Here is a 20,251-nt window from a genome sequence, read left to right on the forward strand (position 1 = left end):
ATGGTATTCGTTAATTTTGTTGATTGTTGATGACTTGAGGTAAATGTAATTATATGAATTCTGAATTTTATTGTCGATTGTTGTTGTAAATGTAATTGTATGGTACCTTGTTAATTTTATTGTTACATGCAAGTTTGTGTTTAATTATTGGTGATTAGAAATTATTAGAAATAATTAAATTTAAATATTTAAAATTATATATTAAATTTTTAATAATTCTATGTTCTTTAATTAAATTTGTTTGACTATTGTTTTTGTTTGACTATTGTTTGACTTCGTTAGATCATTAAATCACTGAACTAGTCAGTTGATTAATTTGTTGACCAATTCAGCTTTGTAACTTTGGTTTTGGATTGTTGTATAAACAAAATGAAATTTAAACATGGGACATTTGATTAAATAGATGAATAGTTTATATCTAAAAAAATAAACAATTAATCTAACTACCAGATTAATTCAAGTTATTTAAGGATTAATTTAACTCACTTTTTAAATCTTTAAAGATAAAAAAATTCATGCGTAAAATTTTAAAGATTATTTTAATCTTATATAAATTGATGATATATAAAATGACACACTTAATATGTCACTTATCAATAATTATAACATGACTAAATTATTTTTATATTATGTAATATTTATCGCAACACGTCATTATCTAATTAATAAGATGATCAATTTAACTCACAATTATATTTTTCAAAAACTAGTTTGAATTATCTAATTTTTTGAGCACTGAATTAATTCTCGTGTAATTTTTGAAGAAGAATTTTAACTATTAACCCTTTTTAGAACAGGCTTGCTACACATACAAACTTTTTTTGCTTACAAACTATATAAGTTACTTCAAGTCCAAAAAAATAAAACACGCGTACTACTATTTTAGAATCAAGCATTGCACGCTCCTTAATCACCCTTCCCACAAGACGTTCACTTTTCCTCTTCTTCCTCAATCAAAACGCAAACCGTCAAAATTCAAGGGACATTCGAAACAAATTACGATTCTGTAGAAACGTTCCAACTCCTCGCAAAAAGTAGTAGAAATAAAAAAGAAAAGATATAAATTTTCATAAAAAAACACCAGAAAAAACGAAGAAACATTATTCAAGGTACTGTTTTACTGTTCTTCTAGGTTTTTCTTCTAGATTGTCTCTGCCATGTGCTTCATCCTTAACCAACAAAACATTAAAAGATTCCAAGAAAAAATATACTGTCTTCCCCTGTTTTGAGTGTATTTTTTAAATCCTTTGAGTGTATTTCTGTAATTCTTTAGATGTATTTCTGAAACCATTTGGGTGTATTTCTGTAATTCTTTTTGTAACTGTTTGGGTGTATTTCTACAATTATTTGAGTGTATTTTTGTAATCGTTTAGGTGTATTTATATAATCGTTTGGGTGTATTTCTAAAGTTCCATTATCTTTAAAATGATTTCAAAACTTTATTTCAGAAACCATGAAAATAAAAAAAAATAAAGCAAAGAGAGAATGCACGAAGGAGATCCAACATATTTGGCAAGAAACTCAAAAAAAAAAACGAAATCTTTTGAAAAATGAAAGTTATATATTTGCACGTTAATTGATTTGAATTGATTTAAAAGTCTGTTAAAAAGCCACGTAACATAAATAGTGCGTTTAGTGAATTTCGTTCTCTTCAAACTTGTAAAGCTTATAAACGCAAAACACTTGTACTTAGAGATTTCCTCTTTTTCGAAAGAAGTGGAAACTCAAATGCAGTCGACTTCACGTGAAGTTGATAGCTGAGAGCCGTTAAATGAAAATTTAGTCCAGTCAAACCATTTAACAGTTTTCACCTTAAAAAGAATAAGGTGATGCAGCAAAATTTGAACTCAAAAACATCTAAGCACTGATTATAGTCCTAGTAGGTACAAAAAAGATTAAAACTCACTAAATAAAGGTTTGAGACTTGGACGGAAGCAGTAAAGAAAGGCGAAATCCCGCCCAAAATACCGAACTTGAAAGAATACGAAACCCACGACGATCACCCACGTCTTCTCTGCTCATGAAACCAAACAATCCCTTTCCTCTTCCCCCAAACCTCATTAACCAAAAACCCAACTCCAAAAAGAAAAACCCTTCTCAAGCAACGCATCTTCCCAAACTATATCACCCACCACAATGCCCACTTCTCGCAATAACAACACACTATTTCTCGTCATTTTCAATTTCTCGCAATCACAATGGCCATCATACCTCGTCAACAAGATCCTCAGCTTCAATCTCAACCGTCCCTCCTACCTTTCAAATACTCGCACCGCGTTCTCCTCAAGACGCTCCTGGACCGCCAGGACGGCGGACGGGGTTTCGCAGGCCAGCGCGTCCTGGTTGGCGGTTGGGTGAAGACTTCCAAGGAGGTTAAGAAACCGTTACCGCCGCCAGCTCCGGCGGCTTCTGTGCCACACGAAGAGAGGTTTATTGATCGTGAGAAGAAGGGAGATAAGGATATATCGTGCGTTGAGATGCTTCAGTCTCGGATTCCTCTGATTCGATCTATTTGGGAGGTTTTCGGAGGGGGCGGTTACGGGCGTTCGCATGCTCCTTCTCGCAAGAGGATCGAGTCCGCGCCTCCTAAGCCTGCAACTCCGCCGTCGCCGCCGCAGCTTTCTACTGCGTATCTCCTCATCACTGATGGTTCCTGCGTAGCTAGCCTTCAGGTATTTTTCCTTAGCTCTTTTTAACATTTTAATTATAAATATTACGAGCAAGATCAATGCTACTCAATAAATATTATCATTTTAGGTCCGCACTTGACCAATAATAATTTGTATCTATATTTAGAGAAATTTGTACATATCGAATTAATACAATTTATACTTATATTTTTTAGAATTTAGGTACATAAATTCGTAAAATTGATTTGTTGAAAAGAACTTAATATTTATACTAATCAGTTAAAAGTTAAAATTACAAAAAAGGTCCCATGAGTTTGTCAAATATTATTTGAAAAACAATAAAATATCAGTCTAAGAACAATTTCAATTTATCTAATTTTATAATTTTTAATTATTATTTATTTTATATTATATTTATTAATTAAAAAAATAAATAACGGAGCCAACTAATCAAACAAAGGATTTAGTTTTTTAAAGATAAGAGAAAAATTTTAAGTACTCTTACATTGCCAAGTGTATTGTTGTGTTCTCAACAAAAATGATTATGTCGTTTAGGATAAAAATCTAAATGATAATTTGTGACTATTGAAGAGTTTCACATGAAAAATGATGAATGAATGTTTCGGATTAAAAATAACTAAGTATACCTATCATAATTTTTTAAGCTGACAATGGCTACTCTAACTACTAATGGGAAAGGCTTGGTTAGTTGTTATAACTTGTACTAGCTTTCATGGCTCTCATTTTCATTCACAAACTTTTAGGTTGTTGTTGAGTCCTCAGTAGCTCAACCCAGCAATCTCTTGCCTACTGGAACCTGTATACTAGTCGAAGGTCAAATAGAAAGACCAGCAACAGAGGGAAAGCATGTTATTGAGCTCAAAGCTGACAAAGTTCTTCACATTGGGACAGTAGATGTTGACAAGTATCCATTATCAAAGAAGAGAGTTCCACTGGAGATGTTAAGGGACTTTCCCCAGTTTCGACCGCGTACAACAACGGTGAAATTCATAATCACTTTGATATTTACTCATTCTATTCATCTTGATTATCTATAGTTAGCTTAGATTTCTTGATAGGTGACATGGGTAGTTGGTTGAATTAACTCAATTTGTATAGAACCTTATCACCTTAACCATAAAATAAAATTGATGGTTGCTCATTGCATCCTAATTATAGGAATGACAATCATATATTTATTTCTTAAAAAATGATGAGAAGTTAAGCCCAAATTTGTTTTGTTTTTCACTAAATGACATGTAGGTGGCAACTGTCATGCGTATTCGCAATGCTCTGTCGTTTGCAACCCACTCATTTTTCAATGGTCAAGGATTCCTTGATGTGCACTTACCAATTATAACCACCACAGACTGCGAAGGATTTGGCAAATTGTTCCAGGTGGCCGGCCTGGAACAGAAAGCTGACAAGCAGAAGCTTAGTACTATCCATGAGACTGATGGTGTTAGCCTTGATATTGTGAAGGCAGCTGCTAAAGAGAAGAGCAATATAGTTGAAACTTTGAAAAGGACCGAGAGCAATAGGGAAGCTCTGGCTGCTGCAGTTCAAGATCTGCGAAAAACAAATGAACTGGTATCACAGTTGGAAGCCATAGAGAAGAAAAATTTAAAATCCTTATCATCGAAGGATGAGGTGGTTGATGCTTCTAGAGATTTGTTCTTGACTGTCTCCGGTCGCTTGCATCTGGAGAGTTATGCATGTGCTCTTGGAAATGTCTACTCCTTTGGACCAAGATTCCAGGCAGATAAAACAGATTCGGCCAAGCATGCTTCAGAAATGTGGATGGTTGAGGTTGAAATGGCTTTTTCGCAGTTGCGGGTAACATTTTTTCCTCTCTATATCACTGCTTCATAATATAAGTTTATTGCATACCATTTATCTATTTAACATTTCAATATCTGAATCCATAGAATGCAGTATTACTTATATATACAGAATTATTAGCCATCCTTCTAAGTTGCTGATCCAGCCCAATGAAATTTGCTAGAGTAGAAATGATTTATATATGCTGTATCTCCAAAGTTAATAATAGGGAAAATTGAGACAAGCAAAAAAATGGTTGGATTATGATTAAATATGAACAAGCAGAGAATTTCTATATTTCTTTCTTTACAGAATTGAATCTTATCTTCTGAACAGCCACAGAAAATTATATATATAGCAAACTTCTCAGAACGATATTGAGAGTAAAAAAAATGGAAGTTGCTCATTAAGAAACCTTAATTTAATTAAATATGACAAAAATTTATTATACTTGTGCATCAAATTAGTGCAGTTTTACATATTTAAATTAACATACAAAGTTCTCAAGTCATAGTCCCTTTAATTAATAGTTGTAAACTTCTAATTCTTTCTTATATTCTGATTTGGAGGCTTCTTTTGTCATTTAATAGCACATTGTACTTTGTGGTGCTTGCAGGATGCCATGAATTGTGCTAGTGACTATTTCAATCACCTCATTATGTATGTTTTGGAAACATGCCATGAAGATATGAAGTTTATTGCCAAAAGAATTGACAACGCCTGCTTCACTCGTCTTCAGCAGACTGCGTCAGGTTTTCCTGAAATGCTTTCCTACAATGAAGTCATAGATATTCTAAGAAAGGTAGTTTGCTACTTCTAAATGCTGAGATGAAAACAAGAGATTTTCTTTCTTACTTGTTTTAATTGTGCTCCCAGGTTGAAGATAAGAAATTCGAAACAAATTTCAAATCAGGTGTTGCACTCACTGCAGAACACTTAAGGTACATTAATGTTATAATCATATTCTAGAATTTGCTGATTTCTAATGGAAGCAAAAGCATTGCATTCAATTTAAATTTTTGTTACTTACTACTCTCTGTCTTTCTTTAGCTATCTAGTGGACACCATCTACAAGAAGCCGGTTATGATATACGATTATCCGAAAGAAGCTAAGCCGTTTTACTGTCGCCTGAATGATAATGGAAGAACCGTAGCTGCATTTGATCTGGTTGTGCCAAAGGTACTGCGAAAAAGCAACTGTTAATGTGATATGTAGACATATTCTTATTTAGCAGGATTTAGAGTTTATCAGACTAGTTCTGAATAGTGTTATTTGAATATAGCTATTATTATACCCCATGCTAAACTATCACATATTCTCCATCTAACCATGTTGGATGGAGCTTGACAGTTGGACCATGTTTCTACTCTAGTATTGTGTGTTCAAGTTTTAGAATAACAACTTCTACATGCACAACAATCTGCAGGTTGGAACAATAATTTCAGGTAGCCAGAATGAGGAACGAATTAACATTATAAATTCCAGGTACTGTTCATTGTTTATTTAGGATAACAAATTTGTGCTTACCTTGTTATGTCTTCTAATAGCAAGTAATGTGAAAGAGTTCTCGTTCCTCAATAATTTGTTCAAAACCTCAAATAAGAAGGGCTTAAGGCAAAACTTTAATGTTACTTTCTTGATATGATGACATGACAATTTTCATGTCCTTAAACTTGAAAACTGTTCTAACATCAGCTACACTTTCAAAAATAGAATTGGGAAAAGTTCCTTAAAGTCAGTAATCCTTTATGTTGTGGCCATCCTTGACAATTTGATATTTAAGAATAAAAAAAATGAACACAACTCCCTCTGATATATACATGATATAGATAAATAACTCACAAACTAAGTGGCTGTATGAAAATTGTAAGTAGTAATGTAGTATACTGAAATTTTGGTTTCAAGTTCAGTATCTCAAAGTCTTCTGGTTCTGAGTTTTTGTACTATCGTACACAAAACCAAACTCATGATAAATTAGTTGTTTCTTTGTAGGTGGCAGTTTGTATTAGTTCTATTGATGACTTCGCTTGTTTTCTTGTTGAATAAGAAATAATTGTTTTTTCTTTTTCTTTTTCTGCATTTGTATGTCAGAATCAACGAGTTGGCCTTGCCGCGAGAGAAGTACGAATGGTACCTTGATCTTCACCGAAATGGAACTGCGAAGAACGCTGGTTTCACTCTGCGGTTCGACCTTATGGTCCTCTTCATAACTGGTCTTACCAATGTTAGGGATGTTATCCCTTTCCCAAGAAGCTATGGCAAAGCCAACAACTAACTAACTTTTATGGATACAAGAGAAGTATGATACTCTGGTGGTGTAGCATATCAGTTTGAATGTATGTAAGTCCTATTGTATATAAAAAGGAAATTTGTGATTGAAATGAAATTTAAGTCTTGTTGGGAAGTTCTTCTCATCAAAGCTGTTTACAACAGATCACTATATTTTAACATTCATTTTATTCTTTGAGTCAGCAACATTCATATTTTAAATGCCATAAGATTAGATTAGAACATTCAACCAAGCACTATCTTACATTCACTTCACGATCATATTTTGGATCCTCAAAAGGAAAATCCAAATGTGGATGCACCCTTTTGTTGGTCGAGACGTCTTTTCCTCTGTATTTGAAGGTTTGCAAAGGATTCTCTCCATTACAATCACCTACTATTTAGTATTTACCCTTTGTAAAAATTTAGAACACAAATTTGTCTTTGCTAGAACAACTTTAAATGATGAATTTTTATAGTGGTTATGGCGATTATAAAACCAAAATTAAAACCATATTTTTTTATCATTTGTACTTTTTATTTTTCTCTAACTGAAAAATATTAATAAATAATAAAAAAAAGCAAAAATTTCACATGCAGTTATATTTATATGAAGTTGATATTTAAAAATCGTTAGATAATTTGATAAATTTGACTAAATCGACATCTAATCATTTTCAACTATTAATTTTATATGAAAATAACTGTATGTGAATCTTTACCAATAAAAATACATACTATGGCTTATTAAATTATTCAAAGGCAACATAAAATGAAATATGAAAAAATAGAGATGACAACTCTTCTAACTCGATCAAGAGGAATAATTAAATTATAAATCACTTATCATCTCAATTAATTCAATTTTTATTATTTTTATATATATTTAATAAATGAAAAAGTGAATTAGTAGAAATATTAGTGTTTATTATTTTTAGTAAATTATTAACAAGTGCTCTAGGTATACTTATCATTAAAATTCTTGGATTTTATTTCATTTTTGTAATATTTTAAAGGTTTGTTTGGGCGTTATTCTCGAAAAAAAAATTTAAATGATTTTTTTCTTTTACAAAAATAAAAGTGATTTTATGGTTGGATATTTCATGTAAAAAGATTTTTTTATTTATCAATTATGTTTGATAAAATAAGATAAAGATACTTTTTTGTTCATTTATATTATGCAAAAAATATCTATTTTTTTCTAAAAAAATATTTTAAAAAAATATAAATTATAACTTCTAAAGAAAAGATGTTTTTTATTTTTTAATATTTTTATTTTTATTATTATAAATTTACTAATACACTAAAAAATAAAAATGAAAAATTAAAAAAAATCTTTTTTATCATTTAATAACTAAAAATAAAAGAAGAATGAAAACTAATAAATACACAAGTATATTAAATTAACTAATATAATTATTTTAGAAAGATATATACGAAAAAGTCTAGGAGGTGTCGGCACTTAATCATCAAAACAAAAGTGAATAATCTCCCACCATTAAATACACACCATTAAAAATATTATTGATAGCCAATTGATAGTTATAAAACACCAAAATTACTAGTCCCTAACATTCTTCGATGTATACATGTCTGTTTTTCTTATTTTCTTTTTTTATTGATTTATTTTAATAGATAAAATTTTTAAAATATTAATTAAATTTACGAATATGATTTTGATTCGGACAAACTCATATGAAACAAATTTAGGGCTTGTTTGGGTGAATTTTAAAAAAAAGATCTTTTTTTGAGTTATTTTTTTAAAAGATTTTATAAAAAAAATAAAAGTAATTTTATGTTTGGATATCTCATACAAAAAGATCTTTTTATCTATCAATTATATTTGAGTATAATAATATAAAAATACTTTTTTGTTTATTTATTACATGAAAAATATCTTTTTTAAAAAAAAGATCTTATAAAAAAATAAATTACAACTTCTCAAAATTTTTTATTTTTTTAATATTTTTACTTTTATTACGAAAAATTTATTAAACATGCTAAAAAAATATTTTTTATTAAATTTGTTTTATTAAAATAATAACACCCAACAAACACTTAATGCTTGTTTGGACGCTATTATTCTGTTAAAATAAGGTCTTTTGTGTTTGACAAATTTTTAGTAGTAAAAGTAAAAGCATTAGAAAAATAAAAAATATCTTTTTTGAAAAGCTGTAATTTACATTTTTTTTAAAAGATCTTTTTTCTTTAAAAAAAAGATGTCATGTAATAAATAAACAAAAACATATTTTTATATTGTTATACCCAAACATAATTAATAAATAAAAAGACCTTTTTATATAAAATATCTAAATATAAAATTACTTTTACTTCTCTATAAAATATTTAAAAAAAATAACTAAAACAAAATCTTTTTTAAGAAGCTCATCCAAATAAACACTTAATATCTGGAACTCAACACACACAATTCTAACCCAAAATTTCCCTCACACGGTAGAAAGGGCAAGAAAGAAAGAAAGGAAGAAAGAAAGAGGGGAGTCCGAGCGAGAAGGGAACCGCGCCGCATCCTGCCGCCGCGCCACCATCACCGGAGAGGCGCCCAAACAACCACTAAGAATTCTAATATAAGCGAGAGATAAAACTGTGTAACAAGGTTCAGGGGTTTGGTTTCATTGTTGGCGAATTTGTGTGATAATATTTTGAAATCACCATCAACATCACTCATCTCTCTGCCACCGCACCACACATTAGATCCTCCGCCGCCTCCCTCTCGCAACCATCGCAACTATCACCTCTTTCAAACCCTCGCCTCCTAATCGATCCCGCACGTCCACCCTCTCAGTCCCTCCGCCGTGTGCCCTAAACCATGGACGAGGACCAAGAGATGGAGAGGTTCGAAATGGACAACGATTTCGAAGAAGGCCAGTGGATTAACGGCGAATTCTACTACAAAAAGCGCAAAGAAAAGCGTACTCAGACCAGAGACGATGTCCTCTACGGTGTTTTTGCCGGCTCCGACGATGACGACGACGACGATTATTCCAGCAAGAAACGCAGGAAGGACCTTTCCAAGAAGCAGGACCTCACCAAGCCGGTAAATTTTATTTCTACTGGAACTTTTATGCCGAATCAAGATGTTGATAACAATAGGGATTCTAAAGAACATGGTGAGAAAGATGGTTATGTTAGTGAGGATAGGCCAGGTTTAGGTCTTGGAATGGGATCTGCTTCCACTTCAGGTGCTGGTTTAGGGTTTACTAGTAGTAATGGTGATAGGAATAATGGTTCTGATGAGAACATTGATGATGGTGATGATCATAATTTTTTGCCTACGGCTTTTGGGAAGAAGATTAAGGAAGGGGCGATGCGGAGGGAGAGGGAAAGGGAGAGGGAGAAATTGGAGAAGAAGAGGGGTCAGCGTCAGAGTTCGGATCAAGATGGGTTTGGTAATGCGGGGAAATTCTATAACAATGGAATAGGGATGAAGCTGTTGGAAAAGATGGGTTATAGAGGGGGCGGTCTTGGAAAGAATGAGCAAGGTATTGTGGCTCCTATCGAGGTGAAAATGAGGGCTAAGAATTCAGGTATTGGTTTTAGTGATGCAAGGGAGGTGCCGCCACCACTGTTGCCTGTTTTGCAGCAACAGAACAAAAGCACGGTGGGAGCAGTGCAGCCTGCGGCTAGCAGAACAAAGGAGAGGCTGTGGTCAAAGCAGTCACGGTTGAAGAAGAAGAAAGAGGAGGAAGTGTATGTTACTGCTGAGGAGTTGTTGGCAAGCAAGCAAGAACAGAATTTGGAGGTTGTTCAGAAGGTTTATGATATGAGGGGGCCACAAGTTCGGGTTTATACAAATTTATCTGATTTAAATGCTGAGGAGAAAGCAAAGGAGGAGGATGTCCCAATGCCGGAACTTCAGCATAACGTTGGATTGATTGTTGGGTTGGCGGAGGCTGACATTCAAGAGATTGATAGAGATTTGAGGAGAGAAAGGGAGACAGCTCTCAGCTTGAAAAAAGAAAAAGAGAAGTTAGAATCTGAAGCAGCATTCCAAAAGCGTCAACTGGATAATATGGAGGAAATAATGAGCGTCTTGGACGAAGTAGCCGAAGAGAGCACTTCAGGAACACTAACATTAGATTTCCTTGCTAGATGCTTCACTGACTTGCATGAGAGATATGCTGATAGCTACAAGTTGTGTAATTTGTCCTGCATTGCTTGCTCATATGCTCTTCCTTTGTTTATTAGAGAGTTCCAACGTTGGGATCCTCTTCGAAATCCATCTCGGGGGTTGGAGTTGGTATCTACGTGGAAGACCTTGCTTCAAGGAGAAGAATGTCTTGATATATGGGATGTTTCATCACCTTATACACAATTGGTTTCGGAAGTTGTGTTGCCAGCCGTCAGAATATCTGGAATCAATACATGGCAGCCACGGGATCCTGAGCCAATGCTACGATTTCTTGATTTGTGGGAGAAGTTGCTTCCTCCTTCAGTCCTCACTGCCATATTGGACAATATAGTCTTGCCAAAATTGTCAGCTGCTGCAGATACTTGGGAACCACATCAAGAGACCATTCCTATCCACACTTGGGTGCATCCATGGCTACCAAGGATAGAGCACAAGTTGGAAGGCATTTACCAGGTCATTCGTTTTAAATTGAGTTCTGTTCTTGGTGCCTGGCATCCAAGTGACGCCTCTACATATACCATATTGTCTCCGTGGAAGACTGTCTTTGATGCTGTAAGCTGGGAACAACTTATGCTTCGATTTATTGTGCCTAAGTTGCAACTTGTCTTGCAAGAGTTTGAAGTCAATCCAGCAAGTCAGAAGCTCGATCAGTTTTTTTGGGTAATTAAATGGGCTTCTGTGATTCCAATTCATATCATGGTGGACATGATGGAGAAGTTCTTCTTCACAAAGTGGCTTCAGGTTTTGTATCACTGGTTGTGCTCAAATCCTAACTTTGAAGAAGTTATGAAGTGGTATAATGGATGGAAGGAGCTTATTCCAGAAGAACTATTGGCAAATGAAAGTATCCGATTCCAGATTAACCGTGGTTTAGATATGATGAGTCAGGCTGTTGACGGAATGGAGGTTGTCCAACCTGGTTTGAAGGAGAATATCAGCTATCTTCGGGTACGTGAGCAACGACAATTTGAGGCTCAACAGAAAGCAGCAAGCTATGCTCAACAGCAAGCTGCTGCAGCATTGAGTGGTGCCACCGCAGATGGTGTGCATGATTTGAGCTTGAAAGAAGTCATTGAGGCTCATGCCCAGCATCATGGTTTGTTGTTCAAGATTAAGCCTGGTAGAATGCACAACGGTCACCAAATATATGGGTTTGGTAATGTCAGCATAATAATAGACTCGCTACATCAGAAGGTATATGCTCAACATGAGGAAACATGGTCCTTGGAATCTCTTCAAGGATTGCTAGAGTTGCATAATAAATCCCTTGGTAAAAGACACTGATTTCTGTATTCTAGTGTAATGTGAGGTAACATCGTAGTTGGGAGGTACTCTTTCTCTCTAGGTTCCTAGTAATTTTTATTTTCGCTTGATTTATAGTTTAGACCTGGGATATTTGGTTTATTTGAATGTAATAGTTATTTAGGATGTTTTCACTTGATCTATATCTGGTTACTCTGCTACTTTGTTTCTTTTCTGCTTGGTTCCTTCCCTTGGGACTGGATCGACCTTATGGTATTCTTCATAACTGGTCTTACCAATGTCAGGGATGTTATCCCTTTCCCAGGAAGCTATGCCAAAGCCAACATCTAACTAACTTTTATGGATAGAAATATAAAAAGGAAATTAGTGATTGAAATGAAAGGCAAGTGTTGTTGTGAAGTTCTTTTCAGTAGAAAATTGATTTTAACTTGGAATTGAGAATCCATGAGTTGTTACCTAACAAGACATTCAGTAGTAAAAGTTGCAAGCAAACAACAAATTTGAGTGCAAGGCTTAACTCTTACAGTTTTACTATATTTATTCTTTTGAAATTGAACATTGATATTTTGATGCATTAGACTTATTTGAGGTGATAACTTTGATGCAAGTCCTAAAATGACTAAAAATGTCAATCATCAATGCTGTTTAAGAGCATTCATTTTTTTTTTCTTTTTGGGTTAGTAACATTCATATTTTAATCAATCAACATGACATGTTCATTTCAGAATCATATTTTGGACCCTCAAAAGGAAAATCCAAATGTGGAAGCCCCTGGATGCTCCCTTTTGTTGGTTAAGATGTCTTTTCCTCCGTATTTCAGCGTTTACAAACGATTCCCTGCATTAAACTCGCCTACTATTTACCCTTCACAAAAATTCAACACACAAACTTTGTCTTCACTAGAACAATGTAAATTAAGGCATGGGCATTTTGGTAATTTTATACTCTCTAGAATTTCTCATCAAGTCATCATGAGTAAGCCCCTACAAGCGATCTGTCGATTCTGGTAATTTATGGGACCTCTTCATTATGAAAATTTGTTCGGTGCTACACATGAGCATCATATCATATATACTAAATAAATTACAAATAAAAAATAATAATCAAAACATTGTAGTTAGAATCTCGATTTAATTTTTAAAATCTCTTGATATTACGATTTTAAATGAGTCTATCGATTTTATAAAATTTGTACTAAGTCTGACGATTTTACGATTTAAATTTTGTTAAAATTTTACATTTTACGTTCTTAAATTACTTTTTTAATTTTATGTAAAGTCTCATTTTTTCTACCTGAAACTCTGTATCTATTTTTTTTTTGCACAATTTGAGTCATATTACATCTAAAATTGATTTATTTTGTAAAATGTGACACTGATTAGGTGTTTTTTTTTGTGACTAAAAAAAAAACAAAACAAAAACTAAGAGAGAGAAAAAACAAGAAACTGTTTAAGAAAGACAGTCCCACTGAATACTATTCTCAAATTTCTTTCAAGGCAATGGAAGCTCCACTTGGGGAGAAAGGGTCCTCATTGCGGTCTTTGCCATGATGTCTGCTACTGTATTTGCATTTCTCAAGATTAACCGAAGATCAGCACGCCATTTTCAAGACATGATATCTCGGATTTTTAACACCAAATGATCAATAAACCCAGAGCAATCTTGTAAATTATTGACAATAGTAAAAGCCTCCACACAATCTGTCTCACATATAATGTCTCTTTGTCTCGAGTCCCGTGCTAAAAGAAAGCCTCTCCAAATAGCAAACAACTCTCCTTGCAAAATGCTACGATTCTCAATTGTTCCCAGACAGCCTCGTTGCCACCTTTCCTTCCAATCTCTCCTAACACAAGCAAAACCAACTCGAGCACCACTGCCAGGATAGCTAGCATCACAATTAATCTTAAAGGTACCCACTGAGGAGAATCCAAGAGCCACTAATGGTTGAGGGGATAGACAGTCGTTGCAACTCAAAAATATTTCGGAGCTCCTTTTCCAAGGACAAAGTCATACCAATCACCTTGTTTGTGGTCCAATGCTTGTGAGGATGACTCGTTATTCCTCGAACGCCAAATCCACCAGAGACCAGAAAAAAATCTAAAAAGACGCTGTTTGCTATTATGTAAGAACCAACTCATCAAATCTACTGGTGTTTAATTATTGTGCACAACATATGTGCGAATAAAATACAAATAAAAATGAATTTGAAAATTTTCATTTTTGAGTATTGGAAAAAAAAACACATGTTAAGAAATTAATTTAGGAGCGCATAATTTCAAGAATATATATAGTGTCTAGATTAAATTAGGTAGTGAAAAGAAAAAAAATAAAAAGATGAAGATTCTCTTTGATAGATAATTAAATATTTATTTTAAAAATATATATTATTTTATTTTTATTAATTCTTTAAAATAAATTATACACTTTTTTATTCTCTTCATATTAAATTTTTTTATCATAGAATTATCTATTAAATTAACTCCATTTCTTTCTCATAGTAATATTAAATAAAGAATATTAAATTATTAAGTGCACTTACATACATAACAAGTGTCAATTGAGAAGTAAGAAGAGCGTGAAATTGAAGAAAAAAATTATTATTTTCTTAATTTTTTTTTTTGTAGAATGGTATATATTTTCTCAATTTAATTGAATGATAAATAATTTTAACTAAATGTTTAGCTTAAAAATTGCCATTTAAAAATGGGCAGATTATCAAAACAATTAATTAAGCATAAAGAGTTTAATTAATAATCATTGATGGTATAAAATTATATATATTTTATTTTGTCAATAAATTATATTAATAATATATATAACATGGTGCGAAAAATTTACACAATTCTGAAGCTAAGCTAAGCATGCTATCCACTGCTCTTTGCAGATATTGTCTTCTATGTCTCTTTATATTCTGAATATTTAAATTGAAGCCAACACATCCCTCACCATTTTGTTTCATCTCCCTCTTCTATCTTCACATATTCATTTCCCACTAAGCTTTTTATCTTTCTCTCTACTCAAATAAATTTCCCACTTCTCATCACTCCCTTATTTGAGGTTATTCCAGCACATAAAAGATACAATAAGGGAGTAGAATAATAATAATAGTAGTAGTAATAATAATAATGGGAACTACTAAACTTGCCAAATTACTTTTGCTATTTTTCACCTTATTAACACTTGCTACTCCTAAAGTCATACAAGGTTATACTCATGTCTTTTTTTTTTCTTCTCTCATTACTTCACTTCTTCTTCTTCCTCCTCTTCAATTGTTATATTACTAAACTCAATTCTATCATGTCTCACTTCTTTTACTTTCTTCTATCTCTTATATATATTATTCTTGCTTATTGCTTTTCTTTAATTTAATTTCTTAGGATTTTAATATAAACTTTGCCATACTTCTATCCATGCCTTTATCATTATTATTTCACAAAGGGTTTATGCTTGAATAATGCAACTTTTTACAATAATAACATTTGTTAAGATGAAAAGTTATTAATTAATTATTTTTAAAAAATGTTAACCTTTTCTGTAATTTCCTATTTTCTACTATTATATATGTAACTTATTATAATATTATTATTTCACTAAATTATTATTGTTGCAGGAATTCAAACAAAAGGATTATTGGTCTCCCATGAGCACTCTTTTTCCCAAGCCCAAATAGAACAAAGTTTAAAGGTAATTAAATTATATTATATGAATTTTTGAATTTTGTTAGAATCCCAAAGAACTGAGTTTGATGCAATAAGAAATAATTCAGGGATTGAAAATGAGGAATTCAAGGAGATTGATGATTGGATCAACAGCACCAACTTGCACTTACAATGAATGTAGAGGATGTAAGTATAAGTGCAGAGCTGAACAAGTACCTGTTGAAGGAAATGACCCAATTAATAGCCCATACCATTACAGATGTGTTTGTCATAGATGATATTATTAATTAATTATTAATTATTAATTAGTTAGTTAGCTTAATTTTGTGTTTTACCATGAGATATTATTGTAGCTAGTTGTGGTTTAATTTATTTTATTTTATTATTATTATCATTATCTCCATAAATCATCCTAATCCCATGCATCCCTAGGGAACTTATTATTTCTTTTTGGTTATATGTAAGTGCAAGGATTGCAAAGCTATGATGAGTGCAATTGCTGAAAGATGAAAGCCTTCCATTCTTTTCTTTTTATTTTGAAAAATTTTTAAATATATCGGTACATCAGTGTTTCAGTATTCCCTGAACGGTTAAAAATAACTGAAACACTGATGTATCGGTACACTTGAAAGTATTCCTTTTATTTTATGTCTTTTACATTTCAATTGATATAGTATACTATTTTCATTCAATTAGTAATATATATGAAAAGCAAGTTGAAGTGTTGAATAATGTATGTTACTTAAATTAGAAGGAATTCCTTTATTTTACTTAGTTGTTATTATATTACATTAATTAGTTTTATCTTCAATGCTTTAAATATTCTGCTAATTTGTGAATATACTAAATATATAATTTGTTTTGTAAAAAAAAAAAAAAGCATATTATACTACTAGTGGTATATATGTATACTATTTAATTTATTGAAAAATATATGTGGATAATATTATTTAAGCATCTCGGTTGTTCATTCATTCTCAAATTTTCATATAGTAATTTTTTTATCTCATTTTTATTATTTATTTATTTTTATCTTTTAAATATCCAATGTCATGTGAGTTCTAATCCCAAATTTAAACATTTTTTTGGAAGAATAAATAAAAAATATTAACAAACCCTAATTATTGCAAAAATCTCTTTAGGACATTGTTTAATTAAACTGAACTATTGACATTTAGGGTTTAATTAACAAACCCTAACTATTGTATGTTATGCATGCAATATGAATATATGATACAAGTATCTAAAAGCTTGGTTTAATTGTTTCTCAATTAAGAATGGTCAAAGTTAGATATTAGTGTATGTGTAGAAGTATCTATGTCAATGAAAAAGCAAAGGGATTTTGAGGCATATACTATATGAAGTGATACATGAATGAAGAACGTAGAGCATTTGAAATTCACAAAAAATAATGAATGTGCACGCTTAGCCTGCAAGTTGTCACATGGCCATGGAATTGAAAGTGGTCCCTAAAAGTATATATTATTAGACAAAAATGGCCAAGAGATCACATGGCAACTTAATTTATTTATTTGTTTGAATCTTCTTCTTATTATTCCATCTTCACTAAGGGGCAAACACTAAATTTGTACAGTGCTGAATAAGGGCAATTTATATATATACATATATAGGTCCCATTTTTGTGTGTGTAAAAAGCAAACTGAAGTTACCTAGCCACTGAAACCCTAAATATATGTTTGTTCTATATGCAATTGGCCTCATCTATATATATATATATATATATATATATATATATATATATATATATATATATATATATATGATTTTGTGCACAAAAATCTTATCAATTCATTAGTACAAATTATTATACATAATTCCTCTATCCAAATATATAAAGTAATAATAGTTTTTATTCTTAATATTTGGATATAAATTTTATTTGGCCCTTAACATTTATAAAAGTATTTTAATTTTTAATAAGTTATTATTTTTGGAGTGAATCATCAAATTCGAGATTTTTATTTTAAAAAGAAAAATTATGTCATTTGAAATATATATAACTCGTTAACAAATTAATTTAAATTTTTAAATTATTAAATTTTGTGTCTCTCTTCTTATATATTTACACTTTATTTTTTTATGTGAGATTATTTCTTTTTTCTTCTTATATTTGCTATTTAGGACTGAGAGTAATATTTGCACTGCACTTGTAGATATTCAACTCGTTTCAATTCGTTTAGAGTGGGTTGGCAATCTAATCTGTAATAAGGGTCGGTTTAAATAGATTTATAAGTTATTTTTTTTATTTTTAATTTATAAAAAAGTATAATATTAATTATAGTATCTGGTACAATTTTTAAAATTAAATTATGAATTTTTTAAAAAATTATTTTAATATTTATAAAAAAATTAAAAAATAATTTCTTTTATAATATATTTTTTATTTTTTTTTAATAAATAATTTTAAAATAAAAAAATCAAATACAAAATTATTTATTTATAAAATATTTTTGATATAAATATTTATTATTTAATCTGTTTATCCAAATTCAACTTAAACAATGTCGAGTTCGGTCAATGCTTATCCAATTCGTGTACCCATATATATATATATATATATATATATATGGGTATATATATATATATATGGGTACACGAATTGGATAAGCATTGACCGAACTCGATATTGTTTAAGTATTATATATATATATATATATATAATAAAAAAGTAGAGAGTTAAGACCAAAATTTTCTTCTTTGAAAGAACTAAAATATTGTATTTGAATGAAAAATAAATTCGTTTTTTGTGAATTGGGTGAAATAAAGTCGAATTAAGAAATTTATTATGGGAATACAGGTAGATGAAAACTTAAATCCTACCGTATTTTACCTATTGCCACCCTATGCTACTCTAACATTAATAAGACGAAATAAATAGGTTTTCTTTTGTTGTTACTTTTTTGTTTAGTAAGTTATGAACTTGTTTATTAGTTTGGAACTATTTAGTTAGAAAATAGGACCAGATAGTTATATATCCAATTTTCTAGTGTGGAAACTCTCCTACAATTAATTTTATATAAAATTATTTAGATTATTGATATGTGTTATTATTTAGTTTAATAAAAAAAAATCAGTTTATTTTATACAAATAATTTAAAAAAAAATTAATTTAAATAAATCAAATAACCACTTTTTATTTTTTTAATTCTTTTTATGTATTATTTTTAAATAATAAATTTGAAACGTTCTTTTTTTTCATCTTTTTGACCAATTTATTTTTTAAATTATTTTTTATTTTTATTTATTTAATTCTCATAAAATATATATACAGAATTGTTTAAAAAAGTAAAGTTTGATATTCTAGAAAAACCTCACGTCTTGTTGTTCATATAGGAATGGTGAAGAAGAAAAATTAGGAATCAGAATGAAAAGAGAAAAAAAATAAAATTCACATGAAAGGAGAAAACGAACTTGCGATACGAATAAAAAATCATAAATGATTCCATCTTTTTCTATAAAGTCATAAATGATTTCATTTTTTTTGTTTCATCCTGAACATCAAATGGTGTGATGAGATGAATAATTATGTATTTATTAAATAGTTTTTATCATTCATAAAGAATTGAATAAAAAAATTAAAAAATATATTTAAAATAAAAATTTTAATTAAGAAATATGAATAAGAAAAACATATCCAATTAAAAGTTTGAGATTAATTTTAAAAAATTGGAAGAAAACAAATTTTAAGAGTGTAACAAAAAAAAAAGAATAAAAGTAACTGAATTTTTAATTAATTTTTATAATTAAATCATTTGTATACATCAATCAATTTTTTTCAAATCAAATAATAATGTGTCAGCAATTTAAAAACTTAATTGTAAGTGAATTTCTACCATTTAATTATTAAAAATTTCAACACTTAAGTATGCTTTAAAACTAAGGTATATTAAGAATAATTAAGGTTAGATAACATACCTAAATTATATATATTGGTTAAGATTTATATGAAGATTCATAGAGCTTGAATTTGGGAGAGGGTATGCGGTGCGAGATTTATAACCCACAAACTAATTGGTAAATGTATCGAGTCGTATCAAGTAATATCTCAGGTGAGTGAGGGTTGATCTCACGAGGATTGATGGGTTAAGTAACAATGGTTAATTGATTTACTTAGTTAGGCAAGTAGAAAATGATTTTGAGATGTTCAAAAGGTTTAAAAAGCGACTTCAAAATATCAGAAGGCAGCAAGTAATTAAGTTGAAAATAAAATATGGGAGAAAACAGTTAAGGCTTCAGAGTTATCTATTTTTCGGATTGACTTTTTTTATTAACTATTTTAAACATGCAAGATTTAATTCATGTCAAACTATTTGTGACTATACCCTAATTCCTTAGACCTTCTTAGTCTCCTCTAAAATTCATTAACTGCCAATTCCTTAATCAATTAATTCCAATTAGAGGGTGATGATCAAATTCCAATTTATATGTCACAAGAATC

General features: G+C 30.7%; 2 protein-coding genes and 1 long non-coding RNA gene across 3 annotated transcripts; all 3 read left to right on the forward strand.

The window, feature by feature from the left end:
* The first annotated feature begins 2,007 nt into the window (after positions 1 to 2,007).
* On the forward strand, positions 2,008 to 6,923 carry LOC112710252 (asparagine--tRNA ligase, cytoplasmic 2). Its single transcript, XM_025762412.3, has 8 exons — positions 2,008 to 2,672; positions 3,395 to 3,631; positions 3,894 to 4,466; positions 5,068 to 5,253; positions 5,328 to 5,392; positions 5,502 to 5,631; positions 5,879 to 5,937; positions 6,544 to 6,923. The coding sequence occupies exons 1-8, from the start codon at positions 2,199 to 2,201 to the stop codon at positions 6,725 to 6,727; spliced, it is 1,908 nt and encodes a 635-aa protein (XP_025618197.1). The 5' UTR covers positions 2,008 to 2,198; the 3' UTR covers positions 6,728 to 6,923.
* Positions 6,924 to 9,128: 2,205 nt separating this feature from the next.
* Positions 9,129 to 12,333, forward strand: LOC112710250 (septin and tuftelin-interacting protein 1 homolog 1). The gene has a single exon (XM_025762411.3). The coding sequence runs from the start codon at positions 9,548 to 9,550 to the stop codon at positions 12,152 to 12,154; it is 2,607 nt and encodes an 868-aa protein (XP_025618196.1). The 5' UTR covers positions 9,129 to 9,547; the 3' UTR covers positions 12,155 to 12,333.
* A 2,652-nt stretch (positions 12,334 to 14,985) lies between these two features.
* Positions 14,986 to 16,315, forward strand: LOC112712884 (uncharacterized). Its single transcript, XR_003157950.3, has 3 exons — positions 14,986 to 15,337; positions 15,744 to 15,817; positions 15,900 to 16,315. It is a non-coding gene; the product is annotated as an uncharacterized lncRNA (long non-coding RNA).
* The last annotated feature ends 3,936 nt before the right edge of the window (positions 16,316 to 20,251 follow it).

This window comes from Arachis hypogaea, chromosome 9, assembly GCF_003086295.3.
Source record: "Arachis hypogaea cultivar Tifrunner chromosome 9, arahy.Tifrunner.gnm2.J5K5, whole genome shotgun sequence".
Taxonomy (NCBI): Eukaryota; Viridiplantae; Streptophyta; class Magnoliopsida; order Fabales; family Fabaceae; genus Arachis; species Arachis hypogaea.

Coding starts and splice junctions, on each gene's coding strand:
- LOC112710252 (XM_025762412.3), top strand. CDS start 2,199: ATGGCCATCATACCTCGTCAACAAGATCCTCAGCTTCAATCTCAACCG. Junction 2,673..3,394: donor CCTGCGTAGCTAGCCTTCAG/GTATTTTTCCTT, acceptor ACAAACTTTTAG/GTTGTTGTTGAGTCCTCAGT. Junction 5,393..5,501: donor CTCACTGCAGAACACTTAAG/GTACATTAATGT, acceptor GTCTTTCTTTAG/CTATCTAGTGGACACCATCT.
- LOC112710250 (XM_025762411.3), top strand. CDS start 9,548: ATGGACGAGGACCAAGAGATGGAGAGGTTCGAAATGGACAACGATTTC.